The following is a 20478-nucleotide window of genomic DNA, read 5'->3' on the forward strand; positions in this document are numbered from 1 at the left end:
CATCACCATGTCTGTGGTATACAGTAAACTGTTACACTTTCACAACTCTGCTTTGCAGTTTGTGTACAGACGAAACACTTCCAAAAGCATACTACAGTTCATACAGAAAACAAAGCAATAGAAAGCCATAACTCTCTGTTGATTTTAAATGAGATAAATTTACATATTAAAAGCTTATAGCAAAAATATTATGCTTTGTTCTGTGTAATAAATGATGGACTAATTCCTTGCTTTCAAAGGCAAGTATTTTTCATAAACCTTTCAGAAAAAGACAAGAATATCTGGGGACAGAACCAATTACTTGACTTGGGGAAAACAGAAGGACACAAGAGCAGGGAGAAGGGAAAGAATCTTACAGCTTCAATGGTGTTTTAAAAACCTAAAAAGTTTCATATCTCATCTATAACACCTATCACTTGAAGTCTCCCAACCTGTATGTTCATCAGATCTTTTACTGAATTTTACAGGGAAGGTATGGGTTTTTATTAAGGAAATGGAAATTATTTCTCCACAGGAGAAAAACAGAAGTTTTCCTACCAATTGTAATACATGAGACAGAAAGAAAGAATACGAAAAAAAAAAAAAGCACTCTGAAGAATTTGCAATTTGCATAGGTGAAGTGCACATTTTCAGCACTCAGATAGCATCACCTAGTTAAACAATTACCACTCCAGTATTTAGACAAATGTCTGCTCCCTGAGTGCATTTAATATTCCTGCTGGCAAGGAGATAGGTACCTAAGAGTTATCAGTGTGCTACACACAAGAGACAGAAAAGGAATGTACTTACGGATTTTTTTAAGAAAACTTTCTGCTCTGTTTTCTTGGCATTTAAAAAAGCTGGATGTTAATGACTTCATTAATGCAAACAGAGTGGAATCACGTAAACCATGAAAGTAGAACCACAAGACCACCCTTCACCACAAATGTCAAGTTAATGTTAGTGGTCATGAATAAGAACTTGCGTCAGGTAGTGATATCTAATTAAAGATAGGAACTCATGCTTTATTACTGAAAAATACTTAAACAATTAATAAAACCATTGGGGGAAAACACTGGAAACTTTATTTGAAATTTAATTTAGTCTATTCAAAAACAAAGTGAAGACCAATACCTGAGGTGTGAGGTATGGTTTTGGGTGTCCAGCCTGAAATACCTATGATACAGTTTGCAGAGCTACTGAGAACACAAAATATTCCAAAGCTTCTATTAAGGCACTAAGTATTTCTAAGGATCCTATCCTGCACAGGCCATGAGAAATCCCTGGCTATTTTAAGGCTTTCTTGCTTCATTGCAAGATTATAGCCTCTATAGCAAACATCCCAGGACCCTCACTAATATTTTTTTTTTTTTTGCCTATCAGTCTCTGAAGTCTGTGTTGCCAGCCCACTCAGACCTGCAAGCTTCAGGGCCAAGGAAGATACAAGGGGTGACTTCTGTTAGACATAATGATATCCCTGCCAAGGGCAAATACTTATCCCTCAGAATTAAGAGAACTAAGAACACAACATTTGCCAAGATTCTTTTAAAACATAGACACTCTGTTTTACATCTGCACAGAAGAAAGGTGAGTCCTCAGTGCCTTCAGTGCAGATAGCTCCAACAAAAATAACAGTTACTCTCGGCTTTCAACTGAAAAAGCCAAGGGTAGAATCTAGTCTTAAAGTTTTTGTTCGGAGACCTCAGGTGACTGTTTTATCCTCCTTACAAAGAAGAACATTTAAAGTTTCTAGCTTATTTTATTCTCATGCAGTTTACAGGACTTCCCCTTCTGGCTCTGCATAATCCAAAATAGCAAAAAATAAACCAGCAGTAATTGTTCTTATTTTCCTCCACCTCCCAAACTCCCCTGTTTTCAATAGATTCTGGAATCTTTGTTGCCTACTGTTGGCATTTGGAAATTAGTATTGAGATGCTGGGTGGAGGAAGAGTTTCGTAAGCGCCACTTTAGTGTTAAGAAATAAAGTTCATCGCCAGCTTTCAGACAAGGTTGAAAAGAAAAGAAGTGGTTTGTGGAAGCCAAAAATGTCAGAACAATGTGAAACAACATGTTACATCATATTTAGGACTTCTGCAGTTCTGTATGAGAACATGGAGGAAGACAGGTGGGAGAGGAGATGGGAAGGGGAAGCAATAAAATGGGGTTTTATCCTGTATTTCTCTTATTGACTGATGTAGAAAAACAAGACACAGATAAGATTTTTTCTCTAGCCTCCACTACCCTATTTTATTCTCAGTCCTCACCACTGAGAGTTAGTCAAGTTACATACTTCCTAACCAATATCTGATATGTTCATGTAAAAACAAGAAAGATAGTTCCAAACAAAGCTCAATAATGTGCAGGTAGCTTGTTAGAAAATAGGCCAAGAGCCTTAATTCATTCCTAACAACCCAATGAAGATTAGAGCCTTTGCTGATGTTGCCAACCCAAGTCTCCTACTCAGCTGATAAAAGGCTATTCAACAGGCTTCTTCCCATATTTGGGAAATAGTAGAAGAAAAACACAAACACACACACACAAAAAGAGTGGAAACTCAAATCTACATGTTGCTACTAAGGCCTGTCTCCCACAGGAAGTAAATCAAATGAAAACACAAGAAAAATATTTTTAGAAAACCATTCTCATGTTATTGATGATGTGACCCAAGCCATGAAGCAGGACAGTTCTGGCAAGGCTGGTTTCCTGCTATTCTATCTCCATCTCTGTCTGTCTTTTGGCCTTCGGTCAGGGTGTCTCCAGGGACTTTTGAACTACATTTTATTTTGAGAAAGTTTTTTTTTCCCGGAAGAATCACAAGGGGAATGCTGAGATACAATAGCAAATCCCAACTGCCATGCACAGATTTCTTAAAGTGCCTGAAGAGCTTAACCTTTTCTTTGCCTGGGTCAATGTAACAGAGGAAGAAAAAAATTTAGATTTCTAACCTATCCATTCCTTCCAGAACCTTGGCTCTGCTTCATGTATCCCCTCCTATTTACAGTCAGAATCCTTTATTAATGAACTTTTCACAATAAATTTGTCACCACTGAATGTCCCAATATAGCCGTTATGACAATATTTCCTTCAAACAAACAAACAAACAAACTGTGATATAGCTTATCAAGAGACAAAAAAAAACCCCATCACATTTTATCTAAGAGAGGTTTTCACCTAACTGAAATATCACTTTTATAGATAAGCCATAAGTTTGTCTTGAAATCAAGAGAGAAGCCCTTTTAAGAGTTACCAACTGGATTGTACTCCATACCAATATGCAGAGTCTGATTAAAAGTAGGTACATAACTGGAAATAGGTTACTTCAGCTATGGTTGAGATCTGACTTAAAAAACAAGAAAACGCAAAATCTGGGCTGTTGTCATTATTGGCCTTTGTGCAGATATTAGAAATAAATGTCCTTCAAGGAAGGAAAGCCTCAATAGAGTAAAAATAAGCCACTTATCTCTACTGAGGCAGCAAGGCTATTTACATTTGCTTTATGTACTTGATTTTGTTACTGCAACATGGGGGGTAGTTTGTTAGAAAACAAGCCAAGAACCTTAATTCATACCTACAACCCAATGAATGCCAGAACCTCTCCTGACATGGCCAACCCAAGTCTTTTACTCATCTGCTACAAGGCTACTAAGCAGATACCCAGAGATGGCCCCCTGTTCTGCTCTAACACAAATAAGTGCAATGCTCACTTGGATCTTACCCAAAAGCATTCTCAGTAGATTTAAGTTTTGGAGCAGCAAGTTCACGTTCTCCGTTCTGTGCCTTTTGTTCAGGAATTCCTTTCTTATGATCCCAGACACTTTTCATTTCATCTTTGGGTGCTTTTCCTTTATCCTTATCATCTTTTACCTGCTCAGGAGACACCATAAATCATAGAAGAAAAACAAGAAACAAATAAACAGAAAAAAAAAAAAAAAAAAGAAGAAATTACAATAAGGCATTCTAAATAACAGCTAAGGAACACAGATTCCTTCGTAATAATGATTAACTAAACAACTGTCTTCAAAATGTTTATGTGCTTTATGACAGAAGTACTCTGAAAATCTCTAAACTGCAACTGATCACCACTATGCTGTCCTAATGTGAATTCAGGATGAAAACATCTAAGTAGAATTATCCGTCTTCTGTGAAAGTTTATTGTGGCCATGTGGCTATGCTACCACATTGCTTCATTCTGCAACTGCACCCCAATGAGGCACCCAACCCTCTTCCCTCCTGCTGCAATATCATTTACTTCTTGCATATTAAGATTCTTTGTTGCAAAATGTTTGGGACTAGGCTAGTTAATACATTCTTGGTAGAAGGTTTAGGACATTGGAGCAGTAAAAATAACACATAACCTTCACCAGTTGTCAAATTTGCTCAACAGAATTCATGCTCGTTCCAGTGTCATAGCAGATGAATACTTCAGTATTGCAAGAATAATGGCCAAAACACAAAGCTATCTTTATGTCAGAGTAAAACTTACTTTGATAAAAAGCACAATTCTTTCACAGTCTAGTCATGGGCGGTGTTATCAGACATGAGCATTTAATCCTCTGAAGAAGCAAACATTCTCTCGAGAAACACTAGAGCAAAAATTCCCTTCATCCTTACAAAGCTTTGTCCTATATTTCTTAATAGTAATCGAGTATATTTAGTGCATGTATTTCATTCTCCAGTATTCCCTCAGAGTTATGAGCTTGGAGAACTCATCAGAACTGAGGATGACCTAATCTCAGTATGCTGAGTCATGGCGAGATGCTGATAAGAGGAGGGGGATATGGTCTGATTTAAGTTCTTTATCCTTAGGTAGAATTATTCCTACTCAGATAGTTAGACTACGATCTTAAATAAATTTTCAACAGCAGAAGAAACATTTCCCTCCAAAGTTTTGGGGTTTTGTATTTTTTTTTCTGGCACTACCATGTTGGAGGACAGTTCTAGCTGGCAAGCAAGAAATGCCTTCAGTGAAAAATTCATATGAAGACCTTTAGAAAAAAAATACTTTTGTCCCTTGGAAGTCTGTTGCCATTCCATTTGCTAACTAGAAAGATAAAGATCTTCCATAACAGTCCTGTTTGCAACATGACTGCTTTTATGGCGTTCCAAGATGCACCTTGAAATTAACTAAGAGACACACCTACTTCCGAATCAAATCAAACTTCTATCCTTCCTCATCAAAGAAGAACTTCTGGAGATGTATCTTTACCAATAAGGGACAAATTCAGAGTCTTCAAAGTCAAGATCCTCCCTAAGGTTTTGTTTGGAGCTTCTGAGTGAAGTCCCAGAATTAGTCTCTGACATCCACCTGAGGCCAGTTTGCTTGTCCACAGAAACTGATAGGAGGGATAATGCCAAGGTGGCACACACTACAAATTAGTATTGAGTGGTTAATCTACTCTAGCAAGTTTGCCACTGGCAAGAGATGTTGAACACAACCCACAGAGGCATTCGCTCTGTCCTGAGAGCAGGTGGCAGCACCACCTTCTGCTGCCAATGGGCTTTAGGCACAACCTGGCAGAAGTGCCCTGGTGGACAAGAGGGGAGTTCAGTTTCCATGACCATGCATTCTTTGGCCATTATGCCAGCAAACAAAACCATTATTGCTAGCAGCCTCAAGGAATCCTTTTCTGTTTTTGAGGAGCTGGGCTGAGACAAACAGGGATATTCATTGAGCTTAATGAATGCTATCAGACAGGAACGTCTTTTAGGTGCTCCCAAATCTGAGCAAGATTGTAGCTAGTGATCATGTTCACAGCAAAAATCTCATCTGCCTATTAGCAATCTCCTGATCCTTCAGTCACAGTTAGGGTGATACTGAAACCAGTGATGCTGACTGCTGGAAGATTTCACAGGCCAGGATGTCTGTGTTGGGATTTTGAGAGCATAGGATTTCTGTTGTTAAGATTTTCATCAAGACTTTTTAAAGTGTCATTAAAAAGCCAATACTTCCAGCTGCCTGATGTACTGAACTCCACTGGGGAGGGCCATGTCTCTTGTGTCTTAATTGAATTTGCTGAAAAACTAATATTAAAATAATATAGTTTAAAAATAAATAGGTTAGAAAATAGCATTTCAGAAGCCAGTAGGATTTCTGGTAACGTGTCTGCATTTGAGAAACGTATTAATACAGCTTGGCCTCTTTATTCAAAAGGATAATAAAACAAGATATTACAGAAACATTTCACAGCTTTTGGGCCCAATCCTTCTCTTACTAGTTTTAATGCCAAAAGAGAGATTGATTAACACAGAAGCAGAAACTATCATGTCCCATTCCAAAGGCAGGGAATGGAAAAAGTATTTTCTGTTGTCTCAGTGTTTCCCGAAATTACAGGCTAATTCAGCCCCTGCTAAATTCAGTAAAAAGGCCTACAATGACTCCAGTTGGAGTAGACAGGTAGTATTACCTGAACTGAAAATAGTTCACATGCTCTCAGAAATCTTGACCATCAAGTGAAGAAAGAACACAACCAAAAATGTGTAGCTATTTTCTGGTTTTATTTATATTTTGATCCTTCTCTAGACTGCTTCTTTTTCCTTTCCTTTCCTTTCCTTTCCTTTCCTTTCCTTTCCTTTCCTTTCCTTTCCTTTCCTTTCCTTTCCTTTCCTTTCCTTTCCTTTCCTTTCCTTTCCTTTCCTTTCCTTTCCTTTCCTTTCCTTTCCTTTCCTTTCCTTTCCTTTCCTTTCCTTTCCTTTCCTTTCCTTTCCTTTCCTTTCCTTTCCTTTCCTTTCCTTTCTTTTTTTTTTCTTTTTCTTCTTTTCTAAATCTAGAGTTTGAACACATTCAGACCAAAGTGATTCAGTTACTGAGATCTAGGCCATTTGGCAAATTTAATTCCTTATTTGGGCTCAATTACTTTGTGACTTAAAAGCTGTGTACATCTGGGTCTAGGGCTTCCATAGAGAGCCAACTACCATACCCAAATACAATGAGAAAAGCAACTGTTTCAGCATGTCTAGCCAAACTGGAAGCAGGAAATACCAAGAGTCTCACATCATGAGAAAGTTTCTTCTTTTGAACTTTTCAGGCCACTTTTGAGAACCAAAAATTGTGGGGCCATTCAGAAAAGGAGACAGATTTTCTTGGTGATTTGATCAAAACCTGAACTTAGTAGGTCAGATTTTGGTCACATTAAGAAAGGACATGGGCTCATGTTGCACAACTGGAAAAGCAAAATCTGATTATGTAACATCCACCATATTCCTTCAGGATCTTTTTAATTATATGCTCCCATCCTCTTAACTGCATATATGGTTCAGAAACAGGCCTTTTAAAATTTGTATGGGGCAGGGGAGGAGTAGAGATGGGAGACTGATCTTGACTTGTCTGAAGTCTGAGATTATCAATTTTTCTTCAGAAACCAAGAAGCAACAATTTTCAAAACTGAGCATTTTTTATGTTCAGCTTAATACACTTGCAAAAGATTTACCTTTTGGTGGATGAGTACACAGCATTGCACTAAAAGTGGAGCTATCTTAAATTGTCTCACCTTGAGCATCCAAAACTGGAAGCACTAAAATCACAAGGCATTTTTAAACGTCTTACCAATACCTGGAATAATTTAGCCATGCGGCTACCGTTCAAAAGCATAATGAAACCTCCAGCGAGACTTGACTGAGCTCCGTATAAATGCAAGCAGGACAATTGTGTCTCAGGTTCCCCACAAAATCCATATTTGTGTTCACTTACAGCCTACTTTTTACATTTATTTGTAATATTCAAAGATTGTGTGCAACAGTGAGTATTACAGGCTGATTCTGTCTTATGAAGAACATAATCCGTCCCTTATTTTTGTACGGCAATTGGTTAAATTTAGAGTAGTTGTTTAGTTTTTCTAACACACTATTCTGAAGCACCTCCATTAATTCTCCTTTAATACTTTCCCTTTCTAGAGTAAATTATTCTAGTATTGCTGCTCTCTCTCCCTGTTCATTAGGAACCTTTCTTCTAACCATCTTAATCACTTCATTTGCCTTTTCAATCCTACATGCCTCAGACAGGCAAATGGACATAAAACCTTGTGACGTGATTTGCCTTCATCACTCTCTGACGGTGAGCTAAGCATCTACAGCATGTTCTGAATTAATCCAACAACTCAGGATCCTGGACCAGACGCCTCTGCAACCCTTGATGCTCCCAAGGAGCTGGACAGGCAGCAAGCTGCACGTCACTATTAATAGATCTCTGTGCTGTGGCTCCCTTAAGCTGCACAGACTTGGCTGAACCCAAATGGGTCCAAAATTCCAATGCCTGGACCAGTCTTCATGTCTGATTAGAATCAGGGGGTATTTTGACACCTGTTGCATTGAACCAAAACCACAGTTGCTACACAACATTGAATGTGGCTCCCTGTGTCCAGCTGTAACATGAAAATTAAATGGTCCCCAAGTCTTATTTACTTACCATACAGTAAAACACCATGGCACCAGTTCCTGTGTTTACAGTGGAAATGCAATGCAGTAAATTTTGTAGATTTTCTCTTTAAAACAAAAGAAGAATCTTGGGTATGCATGGTTTATATCACGGGGCATTGCAGCTTGTGGGAAATCATTAGTTAAGGCAGTCAGGTGGCCAAAGGGCTTAGATGATGATGATGATGATGATTATGATTATGATTATTATTTTAAGAGTAGGTCTCATTCATAGGGGAAAAGTTCACAGTAGAGTGGGAGGAAACCAGGGAAGGATGATTAGTTGATACAGTCCTGAAAAATTCATCCCTAGGGTGCAAACCACCCTTGCCTTATTGACCAAAGTGAGTTTCCTGAAGTATTTGTACTAAGACAAACAGGATTTGGTTCTAAAGCCCCCCAAAAACAAAATACTTAAGCATTTACTTCATTTTAAGCACATAAGTAGCTTCATCACTATTTATTTCAGCAGGATTACCCATGTTCTTGAAATGAAGCACACGCTTAAGTACTTTGCTGAACAAGCAACTTTCAGTTATGGAACCCTTATTTATTTTCTCATCTCGAGTTTCCCTACAACATCTAAATCAATGGTTTAAAAGTTACCTGATCTTTTTTGGAGGTAGGTCGGAGCTTCTCATCTGGTAACTTTTCCTTATTAGCTTCCACTTTAACCTCTTTTTCTTCCCCCTTTGTTTTTGGGTTTTTAAGATTTTTTTTTAATATGAAAATATCACATCTGTTTGCACTTTTTTTCTCCACACTGTGTTGATGTACCAATCCTGTGTGCAGCCACATCTCCACCATATGCTTCTGTGTCCACATCTGTGTGTGCAGTTGTGCTCCCTCCACCCTCTCCAAATGCTCCCATTCCCCCATGTGGGCCTTCCTCTCTTGCGTGGCATCATGCTCCCATGTCCCAGCAGAGAACCCTCTCTTGTGATCGCATTTAGCACACACATTCTTCACACAGTTTACCAAGTGCTCATGACATTTTGTGCCAAGATGGGCCTGCCTCCACCTCATGTGTTACTGCTTTAGGCCAGTTTATAGCAGGTGAGAAAAAAGGCAGCAAAAAATCATGCAGAGGTCTGAATATATGCAAGGTTTTCTTGGAATGCTGGAGTGAGGTCAGGTATGTTGTGCACTGCATTATTGGTAAGAAGAATTAAGGAGCCATATTTTCAAAAAGAGAGAGCAAGAAAGCAAGCATTAGTATTAGTCATTTCAATGCAGGAACAGATCTGTGAGGAAATTCCAATTCAAACTTTTTTTTTTTTTCCTAGCATTACATTTCTCACAAACCACAGGTGTCTTATTCTGGTGCAAAATGTTTACTGTACCTGTTTTCTTAGGAAAGCTGGTTGAGATTTTTCCTCTTGTACTTTCTTCTCTTTTACCTGTTTATCTTCTATTTTCTTTTCTTCCATCTTTTGTTTTTCCTTTAATTTCTCTGCTTCTAGCTTAGCCTTTTCTTCAGCTGCCCTTTTTTCCTCTTCTGCCTTAGCCCTCGCTTTTTCCTCAGCTGCCCTCTTCTCCTCTTCTGCCTTAGCCCTCTCTCTTTCCTCAGCTGCCCTCTTCTCCTCTTCTGCCTTAGCCCTCTCTCTTTTCTCAGCTGCCTTCTTCTCCTCTTCTGCCTTAGCCCTCTCTCTTTCCTCAGCTGCCCTCTTCTCCTCTTCTGCCTTAGCCCTCTCTCTTTCCTCAGCTGCTCTCTTCTCCTCCTCTGCTTTCTGTTTTTCTTCAGCTGTCCTCTTTTCTTCCTCTGCTTTTAACCTCTCCCTTTCTTCTGCCTCAATTTTCTCCCTTTCATCTGCTTTCTTCCTTTCTTCCTCAGCCTTTGCCTCCTCATCATCAGTTACACTCTTCTCCCCTTCTGGCACAGCATTTATATCATTCTCTGCTTTGTGTTCCTCTGCATTTTCAGCTAAATTTTTTGTTTCTACTACCTCTTCTTTATCTATGGATTTTTCTGCTGTCACATCTACCTGATTTTCCTCTATGGGGACCTCCTTTGGTTTCTCCTCCTGTACCTCTTCCTTGTCTTTTCCTTCTTTTTTTTCCTCTTCTTCCCCATCTTGCCTCCAGTTGTTCCTTTGGTATGATTTGGTAACCGTTTCTGTTTCCTCAATCTCATAGCGTCCTCGGCGTGTTTCAGCTTTTTCCTCTTTCCCTGTGGTCTCATTTTCTTCCACATTGTTTACTTCTCTCCTGCTGGGCAGTGACAAGCTCCCATCTGTGATCGTGGGGTCAAATTCCTTTTGACGTTCCAGGGCTTCCTGTAGACGTTTTTGGCGTCTCTCCTCCCGTCTTGCCAGTCTCTCCAACAATGCAGCTTCGTCATCTGTTCCTGCTGTGGTTGTTGTACGCTTGGTTTCCTCTTCTGCCACACTACATAAAAGTGACAATTCTGCATTAAAAAAAGAATTTTTCTGACAACATATGTCCTTAGCTGTTTCTAGGAAAAAAAAGCTTCCTGTAACATCATTCTATGGTTTGAAAACACAAAGGTTGCATACTTCAAAATTTAGCAAAATGGTTCCAAGGATTAATTTTGGCATTTCTACATGTATAGGAATGTGGTGTTTCACAATGTGAGACCCTGGCAAGATTCCCTTCCAGGCGAGCTCCAACAGCCCCTAAAGTCCCTGGGAGTCTTACTGGCCTCAGTAAGCACTGGAATGGTCCCTGAAGCCTGGAGTAGCAGAAAAATGAATGGCCCTGAAAAATTCATCCCCCCTTCTTCACCCAGCAGCAGAATACTTGGAAAACCTTAGCTTGCTTTAAAGCCCCTGAAGATTGGCCTGAGGTATACATGTCTTGTGTACAGCCTTCCAACCAGGCGAATTTTTGAAGATGCTACACTGACTTCAGTGTTCTCTAACATCTCTAAGTTCTCTAGCAACAGAAGGTACTCTTGTTCAGCAACAACATCCACAGGTACAGTCCCCAATGGGACAGCATGGCAAATAAGGGTGCAATGAGGTTGTGATTGTCTGTACAGGAACAATAATCTGTTAGAAGATGGAGTGAGCAGAGCACATAATTTAAGACATACTATTCAACACTTGTAAGTATCAGGACTGGATCTCTCAGCTCCTGGAGGTTTTTTGACTCCTTCAATATTCATCTGTTTAATTCTCCTGTGTGCAGGTTTCTTCCCTCTTTCTAGCTTTTTTCTTTCTCTGGTGTGGGAAAAGATTATAATCTACAATGAGAAACGCTGCTGTTTTCCCGTCTATATCCATTCTTGTCTTTAACAGAATGCTACTTGTGCTCAGTATCTATTAGCCTGATACCACACTAATTTCTGGTCTCTCCTTTCAAATGTGTTATGGCTACTGGAAATCTGGATACAATATTTGTGACTATGTGAAACTGAATAAATGATAGAGAGACTGGAAGACCAGCTCTCCTCATCCAGCTTGTGACAAGTGGCACCTCATTCCATAAGCTTTTCTGCTGTTTATAGCTACATGACCCTGAAAATTCTAGATAACAGCTGAGGTCTAGCACTCACATCCAGTGCTTTGCAGGCGTGTTTCGGCCTGCAACTGGGTGCCCACCAATCCCCTGTGTCTTGGTCCCATGACACCATAGCCCCTATAAGCAGGACAAAAGATGTGGAGCTTTGTGAGGCCAGAGCCAGTCATGTCTGAGGGAATCTGACAGTAGGATGCATCAGAGGTATTCTCCTCAATGAGCCTCAGCTGAGTTACCACATAGACGGCCCTGTGGACACCCTGGCAATAGGTCATGAACCTCATGAGCTTCAAGCCTAGGTTCAATGATGCTCCTACCCCAATATGTAGGAACAGATGGCAGTGCCCCTCACAGTGTTAGATTCTCTTCAGAGCAAAGATAGCCAAACCTGGGACTTCTGGCTAGCAAAACAGACCTCTTCAGGATACTTCTCTACCCTGAACAAAAATTACTGTTGACTTGTTGGTAAACAACATCAGATGTTTACCTGTTTTGCGCATTTTCTGCTTTCTCTGTTACTTCTCCTGATAGATCCCCTTCTTCCTTTTGCCGCAGCCTCTCCTGTCGAGCCCGTCGGCGACGTTCTCTGGCGGCTTCTTCCTCATCGTCATCGTTTCTCTGGTAAGACAGCCTGCAACAGGGAATTAGGGATAGGGAAAAAAAGGGGTTATAGCATGATATAGGACACTGTGACTAAAAAATTACATAAAGCAGCTGATCAGAGCAGAGTAAGCACTGATGCAGGCGCTGCTCCATATGCTGTTTAGAAAATAAGCTGTCAAGATGCATAATTTCAAATCTTCTTTTTGTTTGTTTTTTTTTTCAGAAGTGAACTTGACGAAATAGTCATAGAAAAACCAGCAGCAGCACCATGCTGTCAGTTTGCTCTTAGAAAATACCAAGACCATAAAAGCCCAGCTCTGTAGCTGAGCAGACATCCTATTAGACTACACTATGGTCCTGCCAGAATGCACACAACAGTGTTAGAGCAGATTGTTGCTCAGGGCCATGTAACTGAAGCTGGACTTAGCCAAGCAGCTTTTCATTAGCCTCCTTTAAATAAAACATGCTTAAAATGCAACAGTATTCTAAAAGTGAAAGACTACAAAGAAGGGAAACACAAGTATGACAACAGCTCTCAGCTCTTGGTTCTGAGTGAGAAACATCTGACACCTACAAAATTTTTTGTGAGGCCGGAGCCCTGCCAGGCCAAATCATCACCGCTGTGATGAAAGCCTACAGCTGAGAGCCCATTGTGTTCATCTAACTCAACAGATCATTACATTTAGCTTCATCCTACTTGAAAAGGAAAGCAAGACATTACAATCCTAATAACCCTGCAACCCATTCAAGTATTTGCTGGGGTGTATTATTACTGCATGAAATAAAGGGAAAGGCCTGCATTCTTCTTATCTTTTTGTGCAGGGAAAGTGAAATAGGAAGTTAATACGTGCCAGAACCAGTCAGGACATTCATTTACTTTGCTTCCAGCAATGGCCTGATATGTGATAGTTAAGAAGTCAGCATTCCTTATGTTGTCACCCATTTAAGTTAGCTGTACAGCAATGCACATAGAGGGAAAACAAAACAAAACAAAACAAAAAAAACCCAAACAAACCGCAACAACAAAAAAACCTCTGCACAGCGTAAAAACGAGCACAGTTAAAGCTTATGTTTCAAGGAATATTTTAACATTAAAAGCAACTAAAACATTTTGATTTAGTCATGAATTAGACTCTCTGGGTCTCAGCCTCTCCCACCACCTTCTTCTTCAAGAAGGATGAAAGAAGACATTCATCAGACATAGAATCATTGCAATTTTCCTTTAAAAATTCAAAATGGAAGCTAAAAGCTCAACACAGCTGAGTCACTTGCCAGACCTGCATCAGCATTTTCATCCCTTGCAACTTCTCTTGGCCTCAGTACATGAGGGATTTGATTCGCTACTTTCATGCTCCGCCTCAAGAACTTGCAATGTTTTCATTGTAGAATCAGCTCCTCTCAAAGAGGGTGAAAACCATTAGCAGAATAGCCATGAAGGATTACGATAGAGGGAAGCGGAAGAAAGGAAGAAGATGAATTAAAAGCACTAGAGGTGATTTAGGGAAGGCAAGGAAAAACACTTCCTGTCATTAGTAAGAAATTTAAAAGGGGATATGAATACAATAATAAAGCCATAGAGTCTTTAATCTGCAAAAGAGAGAGACTCTCTCTGGAATAAAACTGCATTAGCAAACTGACCACAGAAGGCCCACTTAGTAAGATGTTCTCGTTGCAAGGAGCCTATGATCTTTTTAGCTCTGAACTCCAAATGTATGGGCACAGGAGACAGCATGCTGCTCTTAGCCTGTGGCAACTGGATAATGGCCATGACTGAGCTGATTCCCAGTGCCTATGGTTCAGGATTTGTCTTAGCAGTGAGACCACAGGAGGATGAAGTAGTTTATTATACTCTCTGTACCCACACAGAACACTCCTACACAGCGAAGAGAACAACCACTTTTGAAAACCTCTTTAAAATATCTTTTTTAAAAAAAAAAAAAATCAGTTTCTTAAAAAAATAAAAAAGAGAAGAAAAAAATACCTTAAGCACAAAACTCCCAGCAAATGGTACGCATTAAATAAGTCAAATTAAAACAGATATGTATTTCCTGTCCTTGGACACTTATAACATAGATCATCTGTTAAGAAAGGTGACAATCTCTCTCAATATCCTTTTATGTATATCCACTGCCTCACTGCATATCACAGGTTTCCCACACCGAACAAGTACACCAATTCAATTCAATTCAATTCAATTCAATTCAATTCAATTCAATTCAATTCAATTCAATTCAATTCAATTCAATTCAATTCAATCAGCTGCATGGATACATGAAACATCCCCACTAATCTGGAAACAGTCATATCAAGAATTAACAGCAGTATTTTATAGATCTGTATTATATTTTCTTTACAACTACTTTAACGCTACTTCCCAGATTGTACTTCTACAGGCTGTTTTGCTTGCCTTGGAAATACAGGCTTTGCTGGAGTGGATCTGAGTAGCCACCACAGACTCACAGTAGAGTAGGCTGAAAATGCAGGTTCAGGTTGGCTATGTTAATTAATGGGCTAATGCTCATGCTGTGACCAAGCTGACAGCAGGATCGTTTCTGAAATGATTCAACACAGTCACCCTAACTGTCATGGACTTTCCATGAGAAGTCCTGTCATAGGAAAGATGGTGTAAGTTAGATCAATGCCATTTCTGCCCATAAAAATATGCTTTTCTGACCATTAACATCTTACCATTAACTCGGGCTGTTCAGCCCGGAGAAAAGGAGGTTGAGGGGAGACCTTCTTGCTGTCTACAACTACCTGAAAGGAGGTTGTAGCATGGCGGGTGTTGGTCTCTTCACCCAAGTAGCAAGTGACAGGACAAGAGGAAATGGCCTCAAGTCGCAACAAGGAAGGTTAAGATTGGATATTAGGAAAAAATTCTTCACAGAAAGGGTTGTCAGATGTTGGAACAGGCTGCCCAGGGAAGTGGTAGACTCATAATCCGTGGAAATGTTTAGACAAGGTTCTTAGGAACATGGTTTAGTGCTAGAGTTAGGTTATGGTTGGACTCAATGATCTTGAGGGTCTTGCGGCTGACGTGGTGTGGCCCTGGATCTTGAAGAAGAGATAGGTGAGGATGTGGTGCAAAGCCCGCCTACAAGGTCACATAGAAAGAGGCGGTTGACTCCACACCTCAAGACTGCCTTCAATAAGAAAGAAAGAAGGGTAATTGTAGTAGACAATTTGCTTCTGAGAAGGACAGAGGGCCCAACATACAGAGTTGACCCTCATCATAGGGAAGCATGTAGTCTACCTGGAGCACGGATCAGGGACATCACCAGGGTACTCCCCAACCTGGTGCACTCAACCAACTACTACCCACTACTGATCTTCCAGACAGGTGGGGAGGAAGCTGCATCCTGTAGTCTGAGGGGAATGAAGATTTCAAGGCCTTGGTTGGTGGAAGAGTCTGGGGTGCAAGTTATTTTCATTTCCCTCTTTCCAATGTGGGATGGAATAGAAGAATTCAGTCCATAAATGATTGGCTACAAGACTGGTGCTACGGGCAGGGCTTTGGATTCTTTGATAATGACTGGTTTTATAAGACTCCAGTCCGGACAGTGTTACGCAGGAAAGGTTTATCTCGCAGGGGCAAAAGGATGCTGGGGCAGGAATTAGCTGGGCTCATTTGGAGAGCTCCAAACTAGATTTGAAGGAGGATGGGGTTGTAGTTGGGCTTGCACCAGTGGGGTAGAGCACTCTAGAATTGATGAAGACCGGGAGGCCTCCCATCCCCCTAGGCTGTAATTAGAGTGCTCAGCTCACTCCCTGAAATACCTATACACCAATGCGTGCAGCATGAGGAATGAGCAGCAGGAGTCAAAAAGCAGTGTACAGTCAGGAGATTATGATCTGGTGGCAACTGCAGAGACATGGTGAGACAGCTCACATGACTGGAATGTGGTCATGGATGGCTATGTCCTTCTCAGGAAAGACAGGCCAGCAAGCCGAGGTGGTAGAGTTGTTCTTTGTGTGAGAGAGCAACTACAATGTATTGAGTACTGTCCAGGGGCAGATGAGGAGCAAGTTGAGAGTCTGTGGGTGAGAATTAAGGAGCAGGCTGGCAGGGGTGATACTGTTGTGGGTGTCTATTACAGGCCACCAGATCAGGGTGAGGAAGTTGATGAGGCCTTCTACAGACAGCTGAGAGCAGCCTCACAGTTACAGACCCTGGATGTCGTGGGGGATTTTAACTACTGGGATGTTTGATGGAAGGACTACTCAGCCAGCCATCCACAGTCCAGGAGGTTCCTCCAGTACATTGATGATGATAACTTCTTGATGCAAATGGTGGATGAGCCAACTAGAGGTGGAACACTGCTAGATCTTATTCACACAAACAAGGAGGGTCTGGTTGAAGTGGTAAAGGTTGAGGGGTGCCTTGGCTACAGCAACCATGAGATGGTGAAGTTTAGTATCTCATGTGGCAGGAACAAAATACCAATCAGAATTGAAACCCTGGACTTCAGTATCACCAACTTTGGCTTTTTCAGGCAATTGCTAGAGGAAATCCCATGGGCAAGGGTACTTGAAGGTAAGGGGCCCAAGATAGTTGGTTAGCATTCAGGGACTGCTTCTTCCAAGCGCAAGATCAGAGCATCCCGACACGTAGGAAGTCAAGGAAGGGAGCCGGGAGACCTGCGTGGTTAAACAGGGAACTGCTGGGCAAGCTCAAGTGGAAGAGAACAGTTTACAGATCATGGAAGAAGGGGCTGGCCACTTGGGAAGAATATAAGGCTGTTGTCAGAGGATGTAGGGAGGCAACTGGGAAAGCTAAGGCCTCCTTAGAATTAAACCTTGCGAGAGGGGTCAAGGACAACAGAAAGAGCTTCTTCAAATACATTGCAGATAAAACTAACACTAGAGGCAATGCAGGTCCACTGATGAATGAGGTGGGTCCCCTGGTGACAGAAGATACAGAGAAGGCAGCGTTACTAGATGTCTTCTTTGTCTCTGTCTACGCTGTCAGAAGCTGTCCTGAGGCCCCAGAGGAAGTCAGGACAATGGAGGAGTTTGCCTCAGTTGATGAGAACTGGGTTAGGGAGCAATTAGGCAATCTGGACATCCCTAAATCCATGGGTGCAGATGGGATGCATCCATGGGTGCTCAGGGAGCTGGCTGAGGTCATTGCTAGACAGCTCTCCATCATCTTTGCCAAGTCGTGGGGAACGGGAGAGGTGCCTGAGGACTGGAGGAAAGGAAATGTCACTCCAGTCTTCAAAAGAGGCAAGAAGGAGGACCTGGGTAACTACAGACCAATCAGCCTCACCTCTATCGCTGGAAAGGTGATGGAACATCTTATCCTTGGTGGCATCTCAAGGCATATCAAGGATAAGATGGTCATTAGAGGCAGTCAGCATGGCCTCACCAAGGGTAAGTCATGCTTGATGAACCCCATAGGCTTTTATGAGGACATAACCAGGTGGACAGATGATGGTAAAGCAGTGGATGTGGTCTATCTTGATTTTAGTAAAGCAATTGACACAGTCTCCCACAGCATCCTCACAGCTAAACTGAGGAAGCGTGGACTGGATGTTCAGGTAGTGAGGTGCACTGTCAACTGTCTGAAGGAAAGAAGCCAGAGAGTTGTGGTCAATGGGACACAGCCTAGTTGGAGGCCCGTATCTAGTGGAGTCCCTCAAGGGTCAGTACTGGGACCAGTATTATTCAATATATTCATCACTGACTTGGATGAGGGAATAGAGTGACTGTCAGCAAGTTTGCTGATGACACCAAACTGGGAAGAGTGGCTGACACACCAGAAGGCTGTGCTGCCATCCAGTGAGACCTGGATAGGCTGGAGAGTTGGGTGGGGAAAAAATGTAATGAAATATAACAAGAGCAAGTGTAGAGACTTGCATCTGGGCAGGAACAACTCCAGGTTTCAGTATAAGTTGGGGAACAATCTGTTAGAAAACAGTGTAGGGGAAAGGGACTTGGGGGTCCTGGTGGACAGTAGGATGACCATGAACCAGCACTGTGCCCTTGTGGCCAAGAAGGCCAATGGCATCCTGGGGTGTATTAGAAGGGGGGTGGTTAGTAGGTTGAGAGAGGTCCTCCTTCCCCTCTACTCCGCCCTGGTGAGACCACATCTGGAATATTGTGTCCAGTTCTGGGCTCCTCAGTTCAAGAAGGACAGGGAACTGCTGGAGAGGGTCCAGCGTAGGGCAACAAAGATGATTAAGGGAGTGGAGCACCTCCCTTATGAGGAAAGGCTGAGGGAGCTGGGTCTCTTTAGTTTGGAGAAGAGGAGACTGAGGGGTGACCTTATTAATGTTTACAAATACATAAAAGGTGAATGTCACGAGGATGGAGCCAGGCTCTTCTCGGTGACAACCAATGATAAGACAAGGGGTAATGGGTACAAACTGGAATACAGGAGGTTCCATTTACATATGAGAAGAAACTTCTTCACAGTGAGGGTGCCAGAGCACTGAAACAGGCTGCCCAGGGACGTTCTCTGGAGACATTCAAAACCTGCCTGTACACATTCCTGTGTAACCTCATCTAGTTGATGCTGCTCCAGCAGAAGGATTGGACTAGATGATTTTTCAAGGTCCCTTCCAATCCCTAACATTCTGTGATTTTGTTATTTTGTGAAATGATTCTATGAATCTCTCAGTCCTCATGCACCGAGTTTGTTCACCCTAACCTGGTCAGCACATCACTCCCTTTTCCTTAGATATCTAAGCAGCCTCCTCCTCTGCTGCCTGGAGTGTCAAAACACATTTTACATAGAAAGTAAACCACAGGCAGACACATTAATTCATGTACCCTTCACTGGGAGTGGGATGACGACCCGCACTCTACCACCATTACAGGTCTCCCTAGCTAGCCGTCACAAGCGAAATCAACTTGGGAGGTCTTCAGAGCTTATCTTCTAATTGCCTACACCTTTTGACATTCTTTAGACCAAGGGTCAAAAAACAATAAAAAGTATGACTCCAGGATTTCAGTTCTGTTTATCAGATAGATGGAAATCTGAGGATCCACACTGGCCTGTGTTGTTTCTCCACCCTTGAAAAACAGCCTTGCTGCCCAGCATGCACACACCACACAACTAATTAAGCTCACCTTATATCCATTTGTCACCTTCTGCATAACTTTTCAAAGTCTTTGCAGGTAACGCTCTCTCTACAGTTAGTCATTCTATCTGTCTCAGGCAATGAGAGCACAGCACAACATGATCTCAAAAAGGTATGCCAAGCCTTCTGATACGCAACACCTCTTATTAAATATTCAGAAGAGAATGACTTTGAAACCATTCTACACTTTGTTACCAAAGATAATGTACTCTTGGTCTAAATGTCAAGTGAAAGAAAAAATAGCAACAGCAAACCATCAAAAACAGCATGTTGGCTGCTTCTCCTGTTACCTTCTCTATGTTTCTGACATAAGAAAAAGCAGTGTAACCTTGTGCATTATTGGTTAAGTTGTCCTGGTAAAGAGTTATTGCTGAGTCTATCAAACTTCCCACACAGCACAACTCAAATACAGGAGACCAAGCATCTCATCTATGTGACAGGACATTTCTGACGGCAGTAGCTAGGGATAACAAGTAACAACAGATGTTCTGGCCTGTTGAGGTAGAACAGATTTAGGTCTCCTGGACTAAAATCCCAAGCCTGCTGAATTCAACAACAAATCTCCTGATTGTTTGAGTAAGTCTAAAATGTTACCCTCAAACTGAACACGTGGACTCTACAGGCTAGAATAGAAAATAACTCTGCTGGATTGGGAATACAGGTGATGAGGTCACCTGTCTCAGAACTTCTTTAGAGAGATTCTGCACACTCTCTATTTTACATTGAGCACTGAACTTCAATAAAGTTGTAACCGAGTAAGAAACTTGGTAATAGCCGGGATGATTATGTAGCTAAAATTGCTTCATGTGATCCAGCTTCAACTGGTTGCCACGTGAAACCATAAATCCCTTCAAACTTTATCTGAGTCACTTTTGTTTTAGAGTTTTTCGCCCAGTACTACTACATTATTATTGTTATTTTA

The 20478-nt window shown here is 41.4% G+C and overlaps 1 protein-coding gene across 8 annotated transcripts in view; it reads right to left on the minus strand.

The window, feature by feature from the left end:
* The window catches only part of CALD1 (caldesmon 1), a 209818-nt gene that overhangs the window by 19958 nt on the left and 169382 nt on the right, over positions 1-20478 (minus strand). For 5 of the 8 annotated variants that reach the window (XM_082043413.1, XM_082043415.1, XM_082043414.1 and 2 more), the window contains 3 exons: positions 12356-12499; positions 9732-10776; positions 3695-3843 (listed from right to left, as the gene is read on the minus strand). In XM_082043413.1, the coding sequence (XP_081899539.1) occupies positions 3695-3843; positions 9732-10776; positions 12356-12499 (1338 nt within the window). Of the gene's footprint in view, positions 1-3694; positions 3844-8994; positions 9079-9731; positions 10777-12355; positions 12500-20478 lie in introns of all 8 variants that reach the window. The other 3 variants (XM_082043419.1, XM_082043418.1, XM_082043417.1) reach the window with 3 other exon arrangements.

This window comes from Streptopelia decaocto (assembly GCF_964273445.1).
Source record: "Streptopelia decaocto genome assembly, chromosome: 1".
Lineage (NCBI taxonomy): Eukaryota > Metazoa > Chordata > Aves > Columbiformes > Columbidae > Streptopelia > Streptopelia decaocto.